Source organism: Anopheles merus, chromosome 2L (genome assembly GCF_017562075.2).
Source record: "Anopheles merus strain MAF chromosome 2L, AmerM5.1, whole genome shotgun sequence".
Taxonomy (NCBI): Eukaryota; Metazoa; Arthropoda; class Insecta; order Diptera; family Culicidae; genus Anopheles; species Anopheles merus.
Genome location: NC_054083.1, coordinates 22,533,995 through 22,554,827, shown reverse-complemented (window position 1 = coordinate 22,554,827; position 20,833 = coordinate 22,533,995). Strand labels below are relative to the sequence as shown.

General features: G+C 45.9%; 1 protein-coding gene across 4 annotated transcripts in view; it reads right to left on the bottom strand.

Annotated features, from left to right (window-relative positions):
• The window catches only part of LOC121592513, a 43,216-nt gene that overhangs the window by 11,778 nt on the left and 10,605 nt on the right, over positions 1–20,833 (bottom strand). For 2 of the 4 annotated variants that reach the window (XM_041914015.1, XM_041914016.1), the window contains 6 exons: positions 4,989–7,147; positions 4,395–4,715; positions 1,492–1,581; positions 483–530; positions 270–379; positions 60–194 (listed from right to left, as the gene is read on the bottom strand). In XM_041914015.1, coding sequence (XP_041769949.1) covers positions 60–194; positions 270–379; positions 483–530; positions 1,492–1,581; positions 4,395–4,715; positions 4,989–5,316 — 1,032 coding nt within the window. In that variant the 5' untranslated portion in view covers positions 5,317–7,147. Of the gene's footprint in view, positions 1–59; positions 195–269; positions 380–482; positions 531–1,491; positions 1,582–4,394; positions 4,716–4,988; positions 7,148–17,909; positions 18,120–20,833 lie in introns of those variants that run through there. The other 2 variants (XM_041914017.1, XM_041914018.1) reach the window with 2 other exon arrangements.

Sequence of the window (20,833 nt, the reverse complement as noted above, 5' to 3'; positions counted from 1 at the left end):
AGTAGGAACAGTTACCATTTTAGCTCCATCGAGCTAGCGGTTCGAGCTAGCAAACTTACTTCAAGCTTATCACGATCCAATTTCGGTAAATCACAGCCTTTTATAGCTTTCGTTTTGAATACCTCCACATGGTCATACATATTAACAGCGGTCATCCATTCCAGCACATTTTCCGTCGTCCATTCGTTAATTGACTGCGAAAGGAAGAGTGGCGTACGTTTCGTTACCGTTAAGCCAGTTGATAAAATTAACTCTTCCCCTCCCCTTACCTTTTCCGTTCTGAAAGTACTCGGTATGTTCTGGTACATGTCCGGATTTCTTTGGCACGGCCTGTAGCAGGTGTACGGCAGACAGTTGAGATGGAAACATGCAGAGCAGTCTGGTTTGTTGCGAAGAAAGGTAGACAAAAAATAGGGAAAAAGGAACGTCAGACATGAGCGTTGTTTCCTGGAAAGAAGCGATTATCGCGCCACGATACTTACTTCTACACTGTCCACCTTGCCTTCCAAGCCCCCAGATGTAGTCCCGGCCTACGGTTGCCCGCGATTCGATGACGCCCGATGGTGCAGCGGATGGACACAGCACACATCACACATTTTGTGTAGAAGGAAAATCCCGTCAGAAGGGGGAAAAGGGGAAAGTTCGGGAAATCGATGTTCAGAAGAAAAGGATATATGCCGCAGATATGTGAGAGGAGAGGGTAAGAAGTAAAGGAACAGAGCAAATGGAAACACGGAAGGAAAGAGGATTGGAAGAACAATGGAACCAAGATGAAAGAGACGTACGGGGGTTGGGGAGAGCAGGGAAGGAGTGGGTAAGAAGAAGGATATATAAGAAGAGAACGAGAAAAAGGAAGAGAGAATAAAGAAAAGGAAAACAAACAAACAAACAAACAATAGAGTTAGTTCAAATCTTGCTGTTCTCCTCTCTTATCGTCTTATCTTTCACTCACGCACACCCGCACTCATGTATGTATGTGTGTGTGTATGTGTCTGCATTTGTGCGTGCAAATGGATTGAATTAGAAAAGAGTGTGTAATAAAAAACAAAACAATAGCCAACCAACCAAAACCAGAAAAATGTTGCATTTTTGTTCCAAAAAAAGGTTAATTTGTTTCCAAGGGTCAAATTTTAGGCAAGTTTAGCGGAAAAAATGAAGCAGCACCAAACGCGAGAATGCTCTAATTGTAATTGATTGCAATAGCTCTTCTACTTCTTCTTCTTCTTCCGGCTTGTTCGTTCACTCGATCCATTCAGAATTAACATTCATCCCAAATCGCACACACGCACACATAATGCCATTCTAGCACACGTTTTCATTCCTTCGTCCATTCGCTTTTCAACTCCTCTTGGCAACAAGTTTTGTTGTTTCGTTAGGGGGGTTGGTGTGGGTGGTTTAGTTTGATTGATTGGGGGTGGCGGTGGTGGTGGTGGTTGTTGTTTTTTTTGTCTTTGTTCTTGTCTCTTTTTTATCTGTTTCAACTATACTTACAAAACAAACATATAATGGGTGTTACAAAATAAACAAACTCGGTCGCGTGAGCTCTGTTACTGGTTCTACTAGCCATTTCATCTTTTAGTGCTACGGAAACGGTCACAGTTACAGGAGAGATAGTGTGTGTGTGTGAGAGAGAGAGAAAGACAGTGAGAGAGAGCAGAAGAAGAGATCAAGTGAGTTGATGTTGATGCGGGGTAGGGAATGGGAAGCGGTAAGACGGACGGAGGAAGGAAGGAGGGAAGGGAAAGAGGTTGTAATGGTTTTTATGGCACAATAATTTGTAGACGTCGGTAGAAAAAAACAGGAGTTAAAAAAAACATTTAAAAACAGAACGACAAAAAAAAAACAAAACAAAAAACAAAGAAACAATACAAACACAAAACAAAATAGTGTATATACAGGAAAGCGGCAATAAGAGGTAGAAACATGTGAGTGGGTGTTGTTGGTTGTTATTTTTTTTTTGGTTTCAGATAGAAAAGAGAAAAAGAAAGAGAAAGAGAGAGATAGAAAAAGAGAGAAAGAGAGAGAGAGATAAAAAGAGAAAAAAGTATAAATCAACTTTGTATCGAGTAGAAGATTATCGGCTCGAAAGAGTTGGGATACAATTTATTGTTTAACATCATTGTTTCGTTGTCACACACAGCTCAAAAACACATTAACAGAACGAACAACACGAGGAAAAAATACTGCAATTTTATTTGCAAAACAAAAGCGCACAATTGCCGGCACATACATGTATGTATCCGTACCCATACAAACAACGAGAAGCAAAAGATGTGTGCGTGTGTCTGTGTGTGCTTCACCCAACAACAACAGCAGAAAGAATCGTTCTTCAAGTTTGATTTGGTACGAAAATCGGAATTTTTGGCCACACCAAGTGATCAAAGTCTACACACAGTGGTGGGTGATATCAGGGTGTCGTCGTTGCTCTCCTGGCCGTGGGCTCCTTCTTTTTGCCTGCTTTCATCATCCAAATCAAGAAGAAAAATCTAACGACCTATCTACGCGTAAAACAAAGTCTACATACGGCACATTTCGGTACTGTTGTTTTTTCGAGGTTTACATAAATATTTTGAAATGGAAAGTATACGCAAGATACAAATGCACACAACTCACTGTTACATTTTAATTGAAAATAATCCGTTCTTAAACTAAACTGGCATGGTGTGGTGGTTTGGAGCCAATGTTTATCTAATTCAGTTCCACTTTCAACTCCATAGTTAAAAATGCGATCTGTCAAGCAAGAAACCAACACCTAAGAACCATTCAGCAGTGTCATCGAATGTCTCTAAAATCATTACTCTCTCACTTTCATCGATCGCAACCACACACACACACAACACACTCAATACAACAATGTAGAAATGACATTTTCGAATTCAAAATTGGACTGCTCTGCTGCTCTCTCTCTATTTTCGATCAATGCAGAGGTGTGTACAATATCATTTACATACATAGCACGACCCGGGTACGACGACGCTACTATAGATGCGTTTTAAGAGGGGAAGGGGAGAAGAAGAAACCAATGGAATCCATCATTGCACATGATACCAAACACAAAACTTGCATAATTGTTCGAGGGAAGATAAACGGAAGGAAATAAAATTGCTTCAAAGCACGCAGTAACGCGTAAAAAACTATAAATTAGACGACAAAACATATATAAATAAACAACAGAAGTATTAAATTTTATCTCATAAAAAACTAAAAGCAAGTATAAGGTAACAAAACGCCATAAGTAGACGATCGTGTTTGAAAAAACGGTTTACCAAACATTCCACGAAACAACAAACAACAAAGATCGTTTAGGCACCAAGAGAAAAGACCGTCCCTACTACCAAGCGCTTCCCGCTTCGTGTTTGCAACTACATTCGTACAATACACTATTACCGTATGTAGACCTTTCAAATAAAAAAAACTATCTTTACCCGATTAAATAACACCAAAAACATAACGAAACGCAAAACGGATAAAACAAGCGGGGGAATATACATGAAACAATCTGCCGAATAAGTAGATATTACAGTTCGTCGCATGTGTGTGTGACAACACGGACACACTTCACGGGCACACTAGGGAGGGGTGGAGGGGGAAAATTCATTTTCCGGTGGGGCACACCATACACAGCAAACAGAATACGCTCACGCTTCCGTTTTTTGTTTAAACAAATGTTACTAAAAGCTGACAAGAGTAGTGAGTGAGTATATTTGCAGTGTTTTGCAGTTAGCAGAGTTTTGGAATTTGGATTATTTTGCTATCACATGGTTAGATTGGGGGAGGGGGGGAGGGGGGGTGAGAGTATGATTGTGCACAGAATATGAAAATATGAGATGATGATGATGGATGATCGTGGTTGATGATGAGTATAATAAAAGTGTAACTAACTGAGTGAGTGTGTGAGGGGAGTTTTGATAGATTTTTCAACAAAATCTCAAACTGAAGCTGATGATGGCGTTTGTCGTCCGTGTGTGATCAGTTGTGTGATTATCAAGAAACTTTAGGTTCTAAGTTAGATTTAACCTTTCTTCATAAAGGGGTTTTTGAGTGCTAAGAGGCATGTCTGAGATGTTTGGATCTATAACAGCACCGAAAAAAAAACACAAACAAAACCAACAGCAGCCATTTTTCTTCGCCAAGGAACAAACCACAGCCACTTCCGAACAAGGCACGCAGCCAGGCGGGCAAACACAAAAAGACATGATAAACCCAACAACAGCCTTGCTAGCAAACGAACAAACCAAAAGAAGAGAAGCTTCTCTCTGCCAAACATCACCCATCCATTGCACGCATGTTAGAGCATGTAGCGTAGGGGGTCGTTTTCATCCTCTACTACTACTACTACTACTGCTACTGCTCCCACCTCAGTGGAGATGGTGGTGGTGCTGCTGTAATCTTACCTGGATCTTTTAGCACCGTGGCGGGCGTTACGCACTTCACGTAGAGCTCTTCCGCATTGGACCCGGTCGTATCGGTGGTGCCCGGTGTGGTGCCGCCGCTGCCTAGCCGCAGCCCACCGAAGGCGTCAGAGATCGCGGTTTGTTGTGACTGTTGTTGTTGCTGCTGCTGATGCTGATGCTGTTGTTGCTGGAGACCACCGGCAACGCAAGCGCAACCGATGGACACGCAGGTACCGGCGGGAACGGTACCGATGTACTGGCGCGCTGTGCCCCCGCTGTACACAACGGGATCAATGTTTTCCAGCGGCGAGAGTTTGCTCACTAAAAAAAAAAAAAAGTAAATTTAGAACAATTCAGTAAAGCGGGTTTTTATGTAAAAAAAAACTAATCGGTAGACATTCTGCCATCTTAAACTTTTTTCAGTGAAATAATAACGCTCTAGTAACGCAAAGACCCCACGACTCAAGCCCCTTTTACCTGGCACGGACCTGAACCCCTCAGGCGTTAGAATCTAATTCTGTCTACCTCTCCTTCCCCTCTATGCCTGTCTTTCCCTTCCCTTCAACTACACCACGGAAATGATCGTCAACTTACACTGCACGTAGCCGGTCTGCTTGGTGCGCGCGTTGGTGGCCTTGTACCAGGCGACGCGCGGTCCACCTTCACCTTCGGCCGCCGTACTGGTCGGCGGTTTGGTCACCGTCGGCATCCACACGTGCACGATGTCATCCTTCTCGAAGGCTAGCTCGTCCACCAGCGTCGGCGGCCCGGTACTGTCCTCCAGCGCAATGTACGTCCCAAAGCCCTGCTGCTGTTGCTGGGACGGTGGTGGCAGTTGCGACGGCTGCTGCTGCTGCTGCTGCTGCTGTTCCTTCTGCTGCTGTTCCGCCTGCGATGCTGTCGTCTGTTGCGATTCCTCCATTACTACACTCCACCGCACCCCGTCGTGTGTGTGTATGGTGTCTCTCGTGATGTCCCCTCCTACGGTCGTTTCCCGTTCGTTTCCTCTGCTATGCAAACACTTCCGCCGCTGCTACTGGGGCCAGTGAGTACGGCCCACGACGTCGCATGCAGCAGCACCAGAGTACTCGTCGCTTGATGCACCGTTCATGCACGCATGTACAATGAACGACCCTCGGGGAACGACGGCAGAAGAAAGTACAGGAAGCACGTAACAAAAAAAAAACGTTCCAGACAGGGGCTAACGGCGGTTACAACCACGGTGGAAGTGTATTAGGATCCTCTTGCTCTCTCTCTCTCTTCGTTCTCTTCGTCCTCTTCCACTTGCTTACTGTCTTACAGCAAAAGGACCGGAAGGCTGTGATCCTCTTCTCCTACTTCTTCGTGCGTTCCTTATCTTTGTAGATTTTTCCTTCGAGGATTCGATCCCCCTCTCGCTCTCTCGTTCTTAATCGTATGGCGATGTGAATATAATCTGCTTGAGTTGCTTTTTTTACGTTTTACAAACTAATCACACCTGTCTACGACAAGCGTTTGTTGTACTACCGGGTTAATATTATTATTATTATTATTATTTGTATGCGCTCTCTTCTCCTCCTTCTCACGCTATTTCCACCGTATCTCTTGCTCTTCCTTCTTCCAAACGTTACGCTCTACTCCAACAGGGGGGTGGTGTTGTGCTGCGCTTCACACGTCCAAATTCGAAATTCGTTGTACTTCTGTATAGACAAACACACTGCACAAGTAGCCTGGAGCAGCCGAAACCTGTCCCCACCGCCTAATTGATTGCTTCCTTCCGGTGCGCGTGAAAGGATACGCACGCACACGCAGACACGCGTTCACAGCAAGATTTGCACTGGGCTCGAGAAGCGTCGAGTGGCGTCGTGTGTGTTAAGGTTTAGATTTTGTTTAAAATATAAAACTACAAATGTAAATTTGTATATAAATCCGGAGAGTCCAGGACACACCGCAACAGGACACCAGGGCGATGATGATGCACACCGAGCGGAAAGGTGTGCAGTTTCGTTGGAGTATAATGGGAGGAAAGAATGCGCGCGTTTCGTCGTACTTTCTATTCTTTATCCTTCCTGTTACCCCCCGACCGATCCGATCCTGATTCGTCCCGCTAGGACGCGCTTGCGGTGATTGATTGACTGGCCGGTGGTTGTGGTTGATTGTTTCTGCCTTTCTTCCTTTCGCTCTCTCTTTCTCTCTTCGCCTTGGCTCTGGAGTTGGGTTTTACAACTATCCACAGTTCTGGAAGGACTGTAGCAAGGAGTAGTTGGTTGTTGATGAAAACTGGATGGTTGTTTTTTCTTCTGTAGTTTTGTTTGCAGACTGGTTCAATGTTGCGGATGTTGCTGCGCCTGACGATAGGGTAAGTATGGGTGTATGTTGTGCGCGTTCGGTTTTAACTCGTCCCAGGATTAACAGGACACTCGACGTGTTGTTATAGCTTGTATGAGTTTGTGGGAGTGTGTGGGTGTGTTTTTTTAGCAATGAGATAAGGCACACATATAAGTTGTTCACGAGGAAAGTTTACACTTTCGCTTCTTGCGATGCATCATCGTCGTGGATGGCGGCTGCGTTGACGGCGACAGTGGCGGCCGTTGGACAGATAGTGGTGTTGGTGATTGCTGTGGCCGCCTCGTAGTAGCTGCTACCGAGGATAGTGGTGGTGGTGGTGTTGATGGCACTACCAGCGTTCCGCTGCTTCGCAAACCGTTTACCGTTTACACTGGTGACAGGGTTGCCGTGGTGTGAAGGCTGCATCCAGCCCGACCGATGCATTGCTACAATAGACCAATGGAAAGACGGGAAAGAAGAGACATTAGAAAAAAGGCATTGAATTGAGGCATTGCTTTGAGTAGAAAAAAGAACGGCTGTCGACGTAAAATAAATAAACAATCAAATGTTTATTTGTACAACTCTTCCAAAATGTTGATACCTTTTTTTTATTTACACAAACAAAACGAGACAGTTTATAAATTTGTCCATGGACAGCAAACACAAAGTGAATCATAGTGCACGGTACACATTCCTAGCAAAAAAAAAACGAACGTTTCAAATTCATTCTACCATAAATCGTTGCTATTTTCTTGCAAATTATAATCCAGGCTTCAGCTAGATTTGCTTAATTTGTTGTTTATCAAAACAATTGCTATTATCTTCCTTCTCAACAGCAACAAAAGCCCCGTGTATCATTGCCTCCACCCACCTACTTCCTCACAACTTCTCGCCACACAACTGTGTGTTAGAGGCACAACACACACACAACTCCCCCCGCTTTGGACGGTTGAATAATGGTACACATTCTCCTGCCCAGCATGGGAAGCGCGAGCATGGCTGGAAACGTTATTTATTCCACATACACACACACACACAGATACGAGTCGCACCGAACTGGAACCGATAAATTATACGCAGCACACAGCCACACACACAAACGCAGGCAAATCATGGAGACGATCAGTAAACATTCATCAGGAGACCCTCCCCTTCCCTTCCCCCTCCGTTGTTGCGTTGATCGAAACTTCGAAACAGAACGGAAAAAAGAACGCACACGCGGGTTTTACTACACAACCACCACCCACCAACCGCTGCTGATTGTTTCACCCCACAATTTCGGTCCATCATCACCATTGTCGATCGTCATTTGGGAGAGGAGGGGGAGAGGAATGGAAGATGTTGCCCCGATTGACATTCTGAGTCCGCGCTTTGCGCATCACGGAACCGAATCCGCGCGCCAAACGTACGTCATCGGCTCGGATCGGTCCATCTTGCCCGCTTTAATTGACAACAGAAATAAAAGCCCAACACCGCCCCCGTCCTTCTCACCACCCTCACCTGCTTTATCAGCCCACGCACAACGAGAACGCTTTCAAGGGGGATGGTGAGCGCTTGCCAAGAGCTACGCGACAAACGCCGTGTGCAATCAAAACTCGAGAGCATCACCATCATTATCATATGTGTAGCAGCTTTATTGTCCCCTGTGTCCCCTGTTTACCCTTCATACCTCTTGTACACCGGGCCTTTTTCCGTTATAAAGATGATCCTTCCTTTTCCTTTGCTATCTCTCTCTCTCTTTTATTCTTTCCCTTCTTCTATTCATTCCATGCCGACCACTCGGTAGTGCAATACAACTGCTGCCGATGCATGGCGATGCACCACAACCACACAACAGCAACCACGCGCACGTAATAATTATTCATTGTACACTTGATCGCATTTTCGGAACGGGCCGGTGGAACAAGCAAATCCAACCCGACAGAAATATCTCAACCCGCAACGCGTCGGGATTTAACCAAAGGGAGATATTGCAGAGACCTCACGGAATAAAGCGAGGCTTTTATTTTAATTTTGTTTACAACTTTTTCGGGTGAAATTTTCATCTTTTTGTATGCTTTAAAACAACTATCACTTTGACCGTCTCAACCGATGATTGGGGAGGTCTTTTTGATGTGCTGCTTTTAGGCGTACAAGATTCGGTGGCCCTCAGTTATTCGGCTCTGGGAGCATGATGGTGGCAATAAAATGCCTACTAACTAGTGATGGGTCAAGTTGGCAAAAATTCTAAGCCGAATAATTTCGGAACTGACTCCGGATAGTAGGTCCACCCAGCATAATCCGGAGTCGTCCGGAGTCGTTTGGAGTCTGAGTGGCCCGGAGTGGAGTCTGGAGTCGACTGGAGTAGTTCGAAGTCGTCCAGAGTCGATAGGAGTCGACCGGAATCGGCCGACTCCGACTCCAGACGACTCCGACTCCAGACGACTCCGACTCCAGACGACTCCGGGTGACTCCGAACGACATCGGAGGACTCCGGACGACTCCGAACTACTCCTGAGGACTCCGAACGACTCCGGGCGTTTCCGGACGACTCCGGACGACTCCGAACGACGATAGCCGGGTGGGTGCACTCGAAAAAGCACATCACTACTACCAACAAAGAGAACTACAAAAAGCCAATTTTTTTGCTTTGTTTTTGCGATTCCTCTCTGCAGCTTTTGCAGCTTATCAACACACACAACACCTCTGTGTAGTAGGAATGAGCGGTGTGTGTAGGAGAAGTAATAGGACAACATCGATTACAGTGCGCTTTACAATTGTATGCACAGGTGCACACTTTTTATATAAGCAAATATAAATTGAAATAAGATATCTTTTTTTTTCAAAATAAGCCCATTTCACAATGACAGCAAACTGTTCAAAAAAAATAGAGGCCATTTTACATTCCAAACATTAAATAAATCGCAATAAAGTGATCATCGCCATCACACAGACAAAAACGCCTTTTAGAAGCAGAAACATCATAACAACATTTTCACACGCTTTTCCATTGAGGAGGGGGCTGGCACAACGCAATCCCCAAAACATCTGTCAGTCTTCTAGAAAGGTCCTACTACAACCCCTGTATGACAAACATTGCGGCGGCGACGAATATGAGGAACCGTGTGCCCCACAGACCAGAGAGCTAACGCGCGCGCATCTGGGCTGCAATCGTATTCTCACTCCATACACACATACTAATACAGACTTCTTCTCTGCCCGCACTATGCCCCTTTTCGACTTCCTTTTGGGATCAAATCATTTTCAAATGGTCAAAACTCCAACTCTAGAATCCACCCAACCCGTGTAGCTGCTCTAGAGAGCCGCGCCAAGGAAGGAAGTGAGCGAGAACCGAAAGACGCGCAATTCCGGCTCGAGCACACAGTCACACATATACCGAGGGAGGGGGGGAGACCCGACCGACCAACCAGCCGGCCGGCAGCAGCAGTGATATATTCTCGTAGCACGCGGAGTTTGGCCTTTTTTTTTTCGTTGAGTGTGTATTGTAAAAAAGAACGACGCAATATACCCCCGGCTCCGCGGCATCCTCCCCTCAATCTGGCACCCCACCACCCTGGCGCTCTGTTGGTGTACAAGAAAATTGCGACTATTTATCCCTTTTTTTTACTGGTTTTGGTTCGTGCCTGAATGGGTGCTTTAAACGCAACACTCCAATGCTTTTCCCCCAAGCGCCGCCATCGTGGTCGTCCGTCTTCGTTGAACAACGCATTTGGCATAGCATTTGACAACCGATGTGGAGACGACAACGACGACGAACGGTGCTGCTGCATAATTGCTGAATATTGTGAAACTATGCTCATAGGGGAGTGTGTGTGTGTGTGCGTATCGTCGTCCTGCCGGCAGGGTTGACGAGTATGTAGGTATCTCTATCTCCGTCAGCGCTATGAATTTTTAATTAATGAATATATTTTGAGCTATTTACGAAATACTCGCCACCACGCACAGGTACATTTGGCCATTGGAGGATGAGTCAGATGAGTTAGTAGCTGAAGCAAAATCAATTCAGTTGGACCCTATTCCAGTTCAGCGGTAGCACCAAACAATCCTGGAATATCTCTTCCAGAAGATCTCTTGAATTCTGGAATTTTGTTCTGCCCTTTCGAGACCAAAAGCATAAAGATCTTCCAGAACAATGCAACACACCAGCAGTGGTTAAAATTGTGTTCAAATTGAACAACTGGGACTCCCAAAAATAACTCTCCAAATAGACACACTTTCCCTTGTGGCAAGCTATGCAGCTTCGCCACCTCGAATAACCTCGAGAGGTCCTTGCCCTCGTTTTTGCACGGCTCTGCAGGCGGATGTCTTTGCTGCGTTTTGGTGCCATATTTCCAGCACGGTGCATCATCATCGCACTACTCAGCCGCACCTGATAAAACAAAGTGTCTGTGCAGAAAGAATTCCCCACAGCACCAGCTGTTCTACAATTTCACGCACCACTGTACGTTCTAGGTAGTAGACTTTGCTGTGACACAGCCGCACACACACACTACCTGGGCATCAGTGTTTCCACTCGATATCTACATACGTCCCCCAGCCCCCCAAAACCCATCAAGCGCGTACGAACGATAGACAGCGAGTGACGAACCCTGATACCAACACGATAAGGACAAAGCGGAGCAGAGCCCCACACAGAGTGGACAAAACCACGCTGCTGCTCTGCGGTAAAAAATCCTCTCTCGCTACCCCTCAACCTACCTAATTGTCTGTGGTGGTCCTATCACCTCCCTATACCACGTTTAAAGACACACACACACATGAAGCTGATAAGTTCGCGCCGACTAATGCTTATCTTTCGTATCATCAAACTTCAAACAGCTTCACTTTCCTTCCCACAACAACACCCTCCTTTCGTCCCCACATATCTTCGTTTCTTATCAAAAAACCCTTTCCCTTTTTTGTGTCGCTTGACAGACTTGTTGAATGGGTTTGGTCTTTATCACAGACCGGCGACTCCCCGCCGAATCGTTTTACCGATGCAGCAGACTACCGGGAGACTTCTATTCGAACCCCCGGGCGACAACAAGCAGGATCGTTCAAGTTCGCGCACATGCAGTAGCAGAATTAATTTAAAAAAACGAGTCGAAACGGATCTTTTCAAGATAGATTTGGTTCACATTTAGAACAGAAATCAAGGCATTATTATCAAAATGATTGAGATGAGAAATGTTCCATAAACATACTCTCATCTCGAAAGGATCTTCACTTGTTAAATGCACGATGATAGTCGATCATTAACCGACCCCTCACGCTACTTGCATATTGTTTTGTCGGCAGGGATGATTTTGTTGTTGTTTTCCACCGCTAATCAACACAATCGAACTATTCAAAAGCGGGTAGAGGCAGTAAAATTATGCACTGATCCTAATCTAAGCCACAAGCTCCTAATCACCTATCCGTAGCCAGTGGGAGGTATTGTGTAGTGAGTCGGTGTTCGTTACTTTAGATTACTTAATGTTCGATGCACACGGCTAATGTACACAGGTTGGGGAATTCTACTTAAAAAAAACGCAACTTTGCTCGCACTTTGTGATTTACGCATAGTTGGCACAAACAATCAGCATTTGAAGAAGAAAAAAACACGCACAGCACATTAGCTCACAGCACACTGCCGAGAGAGGGGTGGCGAACGGACCGGCTTCACTCTAATACAGCATTAATCTTCTACCGCAAACACCTTTTACCTTGACATTTGACACATCGGAGGGGAACGGAATCACAACTTTCTTGCTCGCGCGTTCTTCTTCTGCGGTGTGCGCGATTGCGATTATCTTCGCGTAATTCCGTTTTACGACACACGAGACTTTTTGGCCGCCAAAGAAAACCGGGCCACCAAAGGGAGGCAGAGAGAGAGAGAGAGAGAGAAAGAGTAAGCGACCGAGCGGGCAAGAGAAAGATTAATGGAGCTGAGAAGGAGCCCCTGCTGCCGCGGCTGGTTCTTCTTCCTCAGTGCAATTGAAACGACGGTCTTAAGTCCTTATCAACGCACAACGAAGACGACGACGACGTTCGTGCACGAAAACCCTGACGCACTCAACGCTCGACTGTCCCCACACGTTTCATTAACCCAACCGAACAGTTTCTTCCAATTTCCTTTTTTGTTGTGTGTATTTGCAAACTGATTATCGGACACTTCGCAGCGCAGCTAATTGTGCTGCTGCAACCGGGGTGTGTGTGTGTGTCTGTGTAGGGCAGGGGGAAAAAACAAAAACCATCACCACACGATTGTGATGAATTTGCAAAATGTCGAAAACGCGAATCAAATCCTATCGCGCGATTAGCAATGGCACACCACCAGGCCCTGCATATCAAGCGGATTCGGCAAAGTCCCCTACATAAGAACACACACACGTGCACAACCACACATATACAGAAACGATAGAAGAGGATCGTATGTTCACTAACATCCGGGTCTCAACCCACCCGGTTGAGCAGGTACGTACGAGTGATGATATGATCATGAAGTGGTCCAGTATATTTTTTATTATTTTGGAACGAATTCCTAAACAAATTGAGCGCAACATTTCTAAAAACTGACGGGAATGTACGTGTCGTGGAGCAGTATGGTAACTAGGGTCAGTTGTTGGATCAGAATAGGAAACTGTAATGGTTCTAGGAAATGTTGAGAACATCTATATGAGGACTGTATATGAGGAATATCAATTCCAGCACTGGCATTAGGTTCACAATCACTTTAAGGACTAGAATGGGTTCTGCATCAATTCCAGGGCCGAAACAGGTTTCAATATCACATCCAAGACCGAAACGGAATCAATATGAGTTCCAGGCTTGGTATGGGATCAGTATCAGATCCAGATCAGATATGGATTCGGTGATTGAACCGGTAAGGGTTCGATATCAGATCTAGATTCTTTATGATAATAGATACAGTTTCACATCCAGTTTGGATTCAACATTACTTCCAGTGCCTGCATGGGTTTCAGCATCATTGACCTATACAAGAACCGGTATGGGTTCAGTGCTAGTTCCAGGAACAGTATGGGTTCAGGATCTGTTCTAGGGTCGGTATAGGTTAAGTATCAATTCCAAAATCGGAATGGATTCAAAATCATTTCCAGATCCTGGTATGGATTAGGCATGAGTTCCAGGACCGGTATAGGAGCGATTGGAGTTCAGTATCACTTCCAGGACCGTTAAGGATTTAGTATCATTTTCAAATACGGAACGGGTTTAAATACAAATCCATAGTTCCGTGATCAGTTCGAAGACCGGTGAAGATTAAACATTAATTTCTCATAGCGTGACCCTTTGATTCAGAGGTTGATATAACTTGAATTAGGTTACATGGCCAAATTAACTATTGGTTACAAAAATGCCATACATTCTAAGCTTACCAATCCTCAGCACTGAACATGCCTTTTTTGCATGCCAATAATATGATCAATGTTAAATGCGAAAATACAAAAACCCCTTAATCTAATGATAAGCTATTTCGGTCAATCCTTTGTGTCGCATCTGATTAGTTGTTTAGACATTGTATTGGAATTTCTAAACCTCTTAGCATAACAAAGCATATCGCGTGTCTCGAAGGATTGCTTCACTTTCAAATGTTATTAAACGTAAATATTTAACACCCATCGAAATCCTCACGTACGCAGTTCCTTCAAATCTCTGCCTTTAAAATAAACACGCTTAAACGGCGCAATAGACGCTGACGCTCTAGAAAAAAAGCACACACGATCTTATCAAGAACCGCGGTAGAGGCTATAATAACTTGCCATAATAGAATAAATACACACTTAATGCTTTAAACAAAGCATTCATGCACCGGGGAAAGGTCGACCTAATCGACCTAATTTTTATTCCCACCAACCGCCGGAGCCATTTAGCATCGCCGGTTGCACACGCTAAAAACGGAACCGTGTCTCATTTACAATGGAATCATCATCATCCGATGATGCCTTCCTGTCCTCTCTCCGGTTAGACGCAAAAAAAGCACAGGGAAAGGATTTGCACAGACGTCTTCGTTTTTTTTTCTTTCCTCCAGGTACTTCACACCCTTTTTTGCGTACAAATCATCCGACTATTGCTCCTCCACCTTCATCACCGGGTGTGTACATAACACCAGCACGACAAAATTAGCAATCAATATACTACTGCGGCCGGCCAGCGGGACTATTTCGGGGCTATTTCGGGGCAAAAGTGGCTGCATGGTGCCCTGAAGTGAGCTCACGGGGTAATATAAAACAGGAACACGGGATCGCATGCATACACTCCTGACACACCCCTTCACACTTACCACCCCATTTGGCCACCCAATCGGTGTGGGGAGGGGGGGAGGGCGATGGTTGCCTCGAATGTTAATAGATTTTACTTTATTGATTATCGCTATCAAAAAATTGGCTTTTCACACCCATCGCAAACAGAGGGTGCGATAATGGAACGGGAAAGCAGACTGCTTGGTTCCTTCTCCTTCTCTCTCTCTTCCTATTCTCCCAATCCACACTCTTCTTTTCGACTCACACACCCTTTCGCAATTTGGCAACGGAGAGACAACGCCATTGCGCAAAAATGTCGAAGCTGTTCAGGGTTTAATGACATGGTGTCAACCATCAACTCTTTTCAATATTGGTCCTTCGAACCGGATCGAACAGCAAGAGCAACGAATTGTCGATCTAATTAAAGATCTTTCCATCAATGTTAATCATTTCCGCTCTTTTGGGGGCTCTTTCTCTCTCTCTCCCTCTCTTTCTTCAAGGAGACTGAGTGCGTTCTGTGTCACCTGCCGGACACACCAGTGGTCACCACAAACAATCGATTATCAGCACACATCACCCGCCCATAATTTGCACCAAGCCTCTAATCGACATCCATATGTTGTGGTGGGCGAGCAAGATTTTCCAACACAAAGTTTCTCTCTCTCTCTCTCTCTCTATCCCCCAATATACCAGCGAGCCCAACAAACCTATCACGATAGGGAAGGGAATAAAAACCGACATTACACACGTTGGGGTAGGAAAAAGGAGGGCGGTACTGTAAAAAGTGGACGAGCCCCGTGTCCGATGGGGCGGGGGGGAGGGAAGAAACAAGGTCGCGCACGATCGGAATCCGCAACAGCTATCTAAATATAGTTTTATTTATTGTCTCGGGCACGATGAAATATAAACCTCAAGCAATGGACCGGCAGTGGCATGACACCTCAAGCCGGCAGTGTCGGTCGTCGGTGTCATGTCGTCTCCACATGGGAAAGTATGTGTGTGTGTGTGTGCATTCCTTAAGGAATGAGTTAATGAGTTGCTTCCCAAGATTCCATGTGTGCTGTGTGGTGCAAGTTTTGTTCCGAACGTGTCACCCCCCCCCCCCCTTACTGGACCACCACCACCTTAACAACTCGACCTCCTCACCCGCAACACCGCCACACACTGTGCGCGATCACACCCCTAAAACCCATCGATCTAGACGAGACGATCGCTAGACGGACGAGCTGTGCAAACAGCCGCGGTGTGTAAAATTCGTGTCGGAACCAACCCCAAAGACAACCCACCCCCTTCCTCTTCCCGCTCCCCTTCTATCAAACAAAGCAAACACATTACTTTAGTAGGTGGTGCGGACACCACCACCACCTCTCGTTCTCACATTCACGGTCCAGTGAGGTTATAGTGGAAGAGGTTTTTTTTCATTTTGTTTTGTTTGATCTGCGCTGGTGGGCACGGTACACGTGTGTGAAAAGGGCTTCAATAATGGGGGGGAGCAGAGGTTGTGTGGGAGACAGTTCGAGGTTAACACCTTGAAAGAGATGCTGATGAATAACCTCATCTGCTCTCACAAGCTGGGGCGCACGTGGATACACTTCAGGACCAGCAAAGCATTATCAATTCGGCGCTGTCAAAGGTCTAATGATGGGAAGAATTAAGTTTTCGACGGAATCGATTCCGGCTAGCTCCGAAATTGTTTGGAATCGATTTCGAATAGCAGGTCCGGAATCAGTTTCTGGAATCGATTCTAGGATCGGCTTCGGGTACGGAATCGACTCCGGAACTGGTACTGGAATTGGTTCCGGAATCGGAATCGGCTCCGGAACTGGCTTCGGAATCATAGTCGATTCCGGAATCGATATCGGCACCGGATTCGGAATTGGCTTCGAAATCAGAATCGGCTTCGAAATCGGATTGGGTTTCAGCATCTCCATATAAATAGTCGTTTGGATCCTATGATGCTACGTATTGCTAGTGCAAAGAATCAAAATTTACTTGTAAACGATCCATTCTCATGAAGATTCCCGGACTGATTTTGCTAGTTAAGCTTCATCTTTGAATTCAAGAACGGATTCCGGAGCTAATTCCGATTCGGGAGTCAATTCTGATTCCGTTACCGGAGCAAATTGTGATTCCCAGGCCGATTCCGATTCCGGGACAGATTCTGACACCTGAGCCGATTCCAAGTCCGATTCCGGAGCCGATTCCGATTCAGGAGCCGATTCCGATTCCAGAGCCAATTCCGATTCCGGGCCGATTTCGATTCCGGATTCGAAACCCAACTCCGGAATCGGCTCCGGATTTAACTCCGGAGTCACCTCCGGAATAAGCTCCAGAGTCTACTCCGAAATTGGCTCCGGAAATGCAATCAATTCCAGCATCGGCTCCAAAATTGATTCCAAATACGAAATTTGGCACGGTCTATTTGCATTTTATGATGGATTTGGAATTTTGGAATATTTTGCTTAAAAACACACAAACACAACGCCAAGAGAGTACCAGAACACAAAGAGACAGAACTCTGCGAGCGAGGATGAGAGTTGTCGCTGAGCCAGGCCGATTCCTTTGCTCTCCTTGAAAATGAAAGTCCTTGAAAACAAATCGTCTGTTGACTGTACAAGTGACAAGTATTTTCCTTTCTTTGATGTATCCTTTGTACTCTCACAGAGGTTTGAAAGGTTTCGAAGTTTTATCACCTTCTTCTCAGCCTTTCTTCCACCGCTCTCCCCCTGCTATCTAATACACAATCGGTCATTATTATCCAAACCAATATAATGCCGACCCGCGTTCCTCCACCTCACACAGCAGCGCGAATCCGAATACTTCTCACAAGAAAGGCCACTGCACCGAGAAAACACATCTGAAGGTTATTAGTGTCGTTGCTTTTTCTGCTTTTTTGCTTGTTTTACGTCCACACACACACACACACACACACACACACACACGAACACACGCGCGGAAATCTGTGGATGAATTGCACATGATAAGATACCTATATCAGCAGAGGAGGACCCGTTGTAAAAGGCCCCGGTGGTATTAGTCATTTGGTAAGAAAAGGTACGCCATGTCGGTTGTTTCGGTGACCACTCGCGGGGCAAGCTATGCGTGACCCCATCCCGCCTCTAAAGCAACGGCCGATTATCGCAAAGTCAGAGCGGAGCAAAAGCGGAACCCCTATTCCATTCCGCTCGGGGGCATTCCGCAAAACCCGGACCCCGTGAGCGAGAGGGATTGAGTCACATTGTGGCACGTGGAAACAACGAACTCTGTGCGTTTCCATGTGTTTCCATGCAACATCACAACGGGGTATCTTATACAAAAAGCAAGAGAGAGCGAGAGAAAGAGAGAGAGAGAGAGAGAGAGAGAGAGAGAGAGAGAGAGAGAGACCGGAAGCCGGGAGAAGGTAAACCACCAAAGTGCCAATTTGACAGGTGGTGGAAAACTTGCCATACTCTGTTACCAACACAAAGCTCCGACGGGCACACACACACAATTACACAGAGGAAAATGTGTGCATGTGTGCGCGCGCCCGCGCTCTTTCGGCCGGAGCTTTTCCTTCGTGAAAACTCCATTTTCAAGGTGAGAAATGAGCCGAATGCCAAACTTTCCATGAGAATCGGATATGTGGGGGCGCTTACCTGCGCTTCATCGCTGCCAGCTGTGCACGTGTGCCCTTCGGTGTGCGCGTGGACAGCCGGAAGCGTCGTGTCAGTGGCCGGTTTTCAGGTTTGCCTGCGGCCATTGCGGCTCGTCTCGAAGAGTTCGCCCTACCGGCACCGTTACATTAACACTATTTTCAGGTTAGAGTAGTATATTAAATGTTCGAATTATTATTTTCACAAGACACACCACACTTTGACCCATGGAAACACACAAAGCGAGGGACAGGTTTTGTCGGGTCGGAGGAAGTCGTCAGCCAAGAATGGAAGTGGCAGAGAAAGAGACAACCCATCTTCTTCCGTGCCGCTTCCGCCTTACCGGGGAGACACACGCATGCGCGCACAGTCACAACCATTTCTCGCTTGGGATGGGAGAGCTGCTACTGCTCCCTGCCAAAAGCATAGATTGAGCATTGTAATACACAACGCGCGCAACGCTTCTCACCCAATTTCCATGGATGGAAGGCACGATTTGAGTGTAGGAAAAGCAGTGAGTTTTCTCTCCACAGAGGGAGAAAAGAGCGAGAGAGAGAGAGAGAGAGAGAGAGAGAGAGAGAGAAGGAGAGAGAGCCGGCCTGCGGAGTGAAACAGTATTTTTGACAGAGCGCACCACAAGTGGAGAAAATTCCGGATGGCGTTGACCCGATTTTAACCGGCATTATTCAATTTCATGCTAAACACTCGCAGAACAACCTTCACGATATGGAGGAAGAGAGCATGCATGACCGAGTGGATGTGTGTGTGTTTGTATTAGTAGAAAGGGAAACAAAGACATTTCCTAATTTTTGATTATTATAGAATAACCTGTGTTGTCAACATGTGTGTTATTGTTAAAGGAATGCATTTAATTATTGAACAAAGATTACGACATTACACACACATTACAGTTACAATTTTAGGGTGACGAAAAGACAAATAGGATGAAAAACGTGCATATCAACAGGGTAAAACAGAGGCTCAACAACCAAGGGAAGCATAATTCCCGCAACAAATCGCCCAAAACGGTACTAAAATTATGCTGCCACACACACACACACACGCGTAATGATATACGAAGGTGACAATTACACACACGCACCAGCATTTTCCAGCAATTATACATTTTCATCCCCCTTCCCATCCATCCCATCCGAAAAAAAAATCACCCCAAAACAGCCCAACAGAACAAAGGAACCCTCACACACATAGCAACACACCACCAACACTAGAAGGGGGCAGGGAAAATTTTATTAGAAAGCAAACACACCACACACAAACCACAAAGGAGGGTGAGGGTGGAATGAAGGACAAGTGGGGGGGACAGCAGTATGATGCTTGCTCCCCCATTCTCTCTCACTCTCGCTCTCTCTCGCTCTAGCAGGTGTCGCTAACGACCTTGAGCTATATAAGCGCGTGCAAACCATTCCCTTTTCCGTCTCCCTTCAACAGGATGTGCAACAAGAAGAAGAAGTAGAAGAGGAGGAGGAAGAATAAGAGAAAGAAGAGGCCACGCAAGCAATAGTGAATGGCATTGTAACGCCGATTTAACAGGGGGAAGAATTCATGGGTTGAAGGAAGTGTGGGGGGGGGGCAGGCTAAGCCGGTTGGAGCACGGATTGAAAAGGATGGATTGGGTTGTTTCTTCTCTCTCCATCATCCTCCCCCCCCCCCCTCCTCCACCGCCTATTGCAGCACAAAACCTCACCAACCTCGGACGCACAGCAGCAGCACGACGACGCGCGTGTGAAAGTGAAATCGCGTGCTTCGGAGCGAACAAAAAAGGATATTTTTTGTGTATAAGGAAACAAAGGTGTTGAGGAGAAGGGGGGGTGGGAGGCAAACTAGCGTTCCCTTTCTTCCGAGCTTGCACAACAATTTAAGAGTCCCTCCTCTCTTTGCTCGATAATGACTTGCTTTTATTCCTGAGGTTCTCTCTCTCTCTCTCTCTCTCTATCTCTCTCTCTCTCTCTCTCTCTATCTCTCTCTTTTATTTCCTCTATTTCTCTCTTTTCAATCACTCAAACCCCTTGCAATGGGTGGGAATGAGGGGGATTGGTAACACACTTGTGGAGAAGAAATTTGCTACACCACTCCCACTCCACGACCCCCACCGAAAAAACGAACCAGTTCAATCCGGACAAAGAATCATTGACGAAACGATATTGGGCGGATGGAAGCGTATGCGTGTGTGTGTGTGTGTGTGCAGATTTTTATGAGCCGATAGTGTTGGTGATCATTGGGAGAGAGAGAGAGAGAGAGAGAGAGAGAGAGAGAGAGA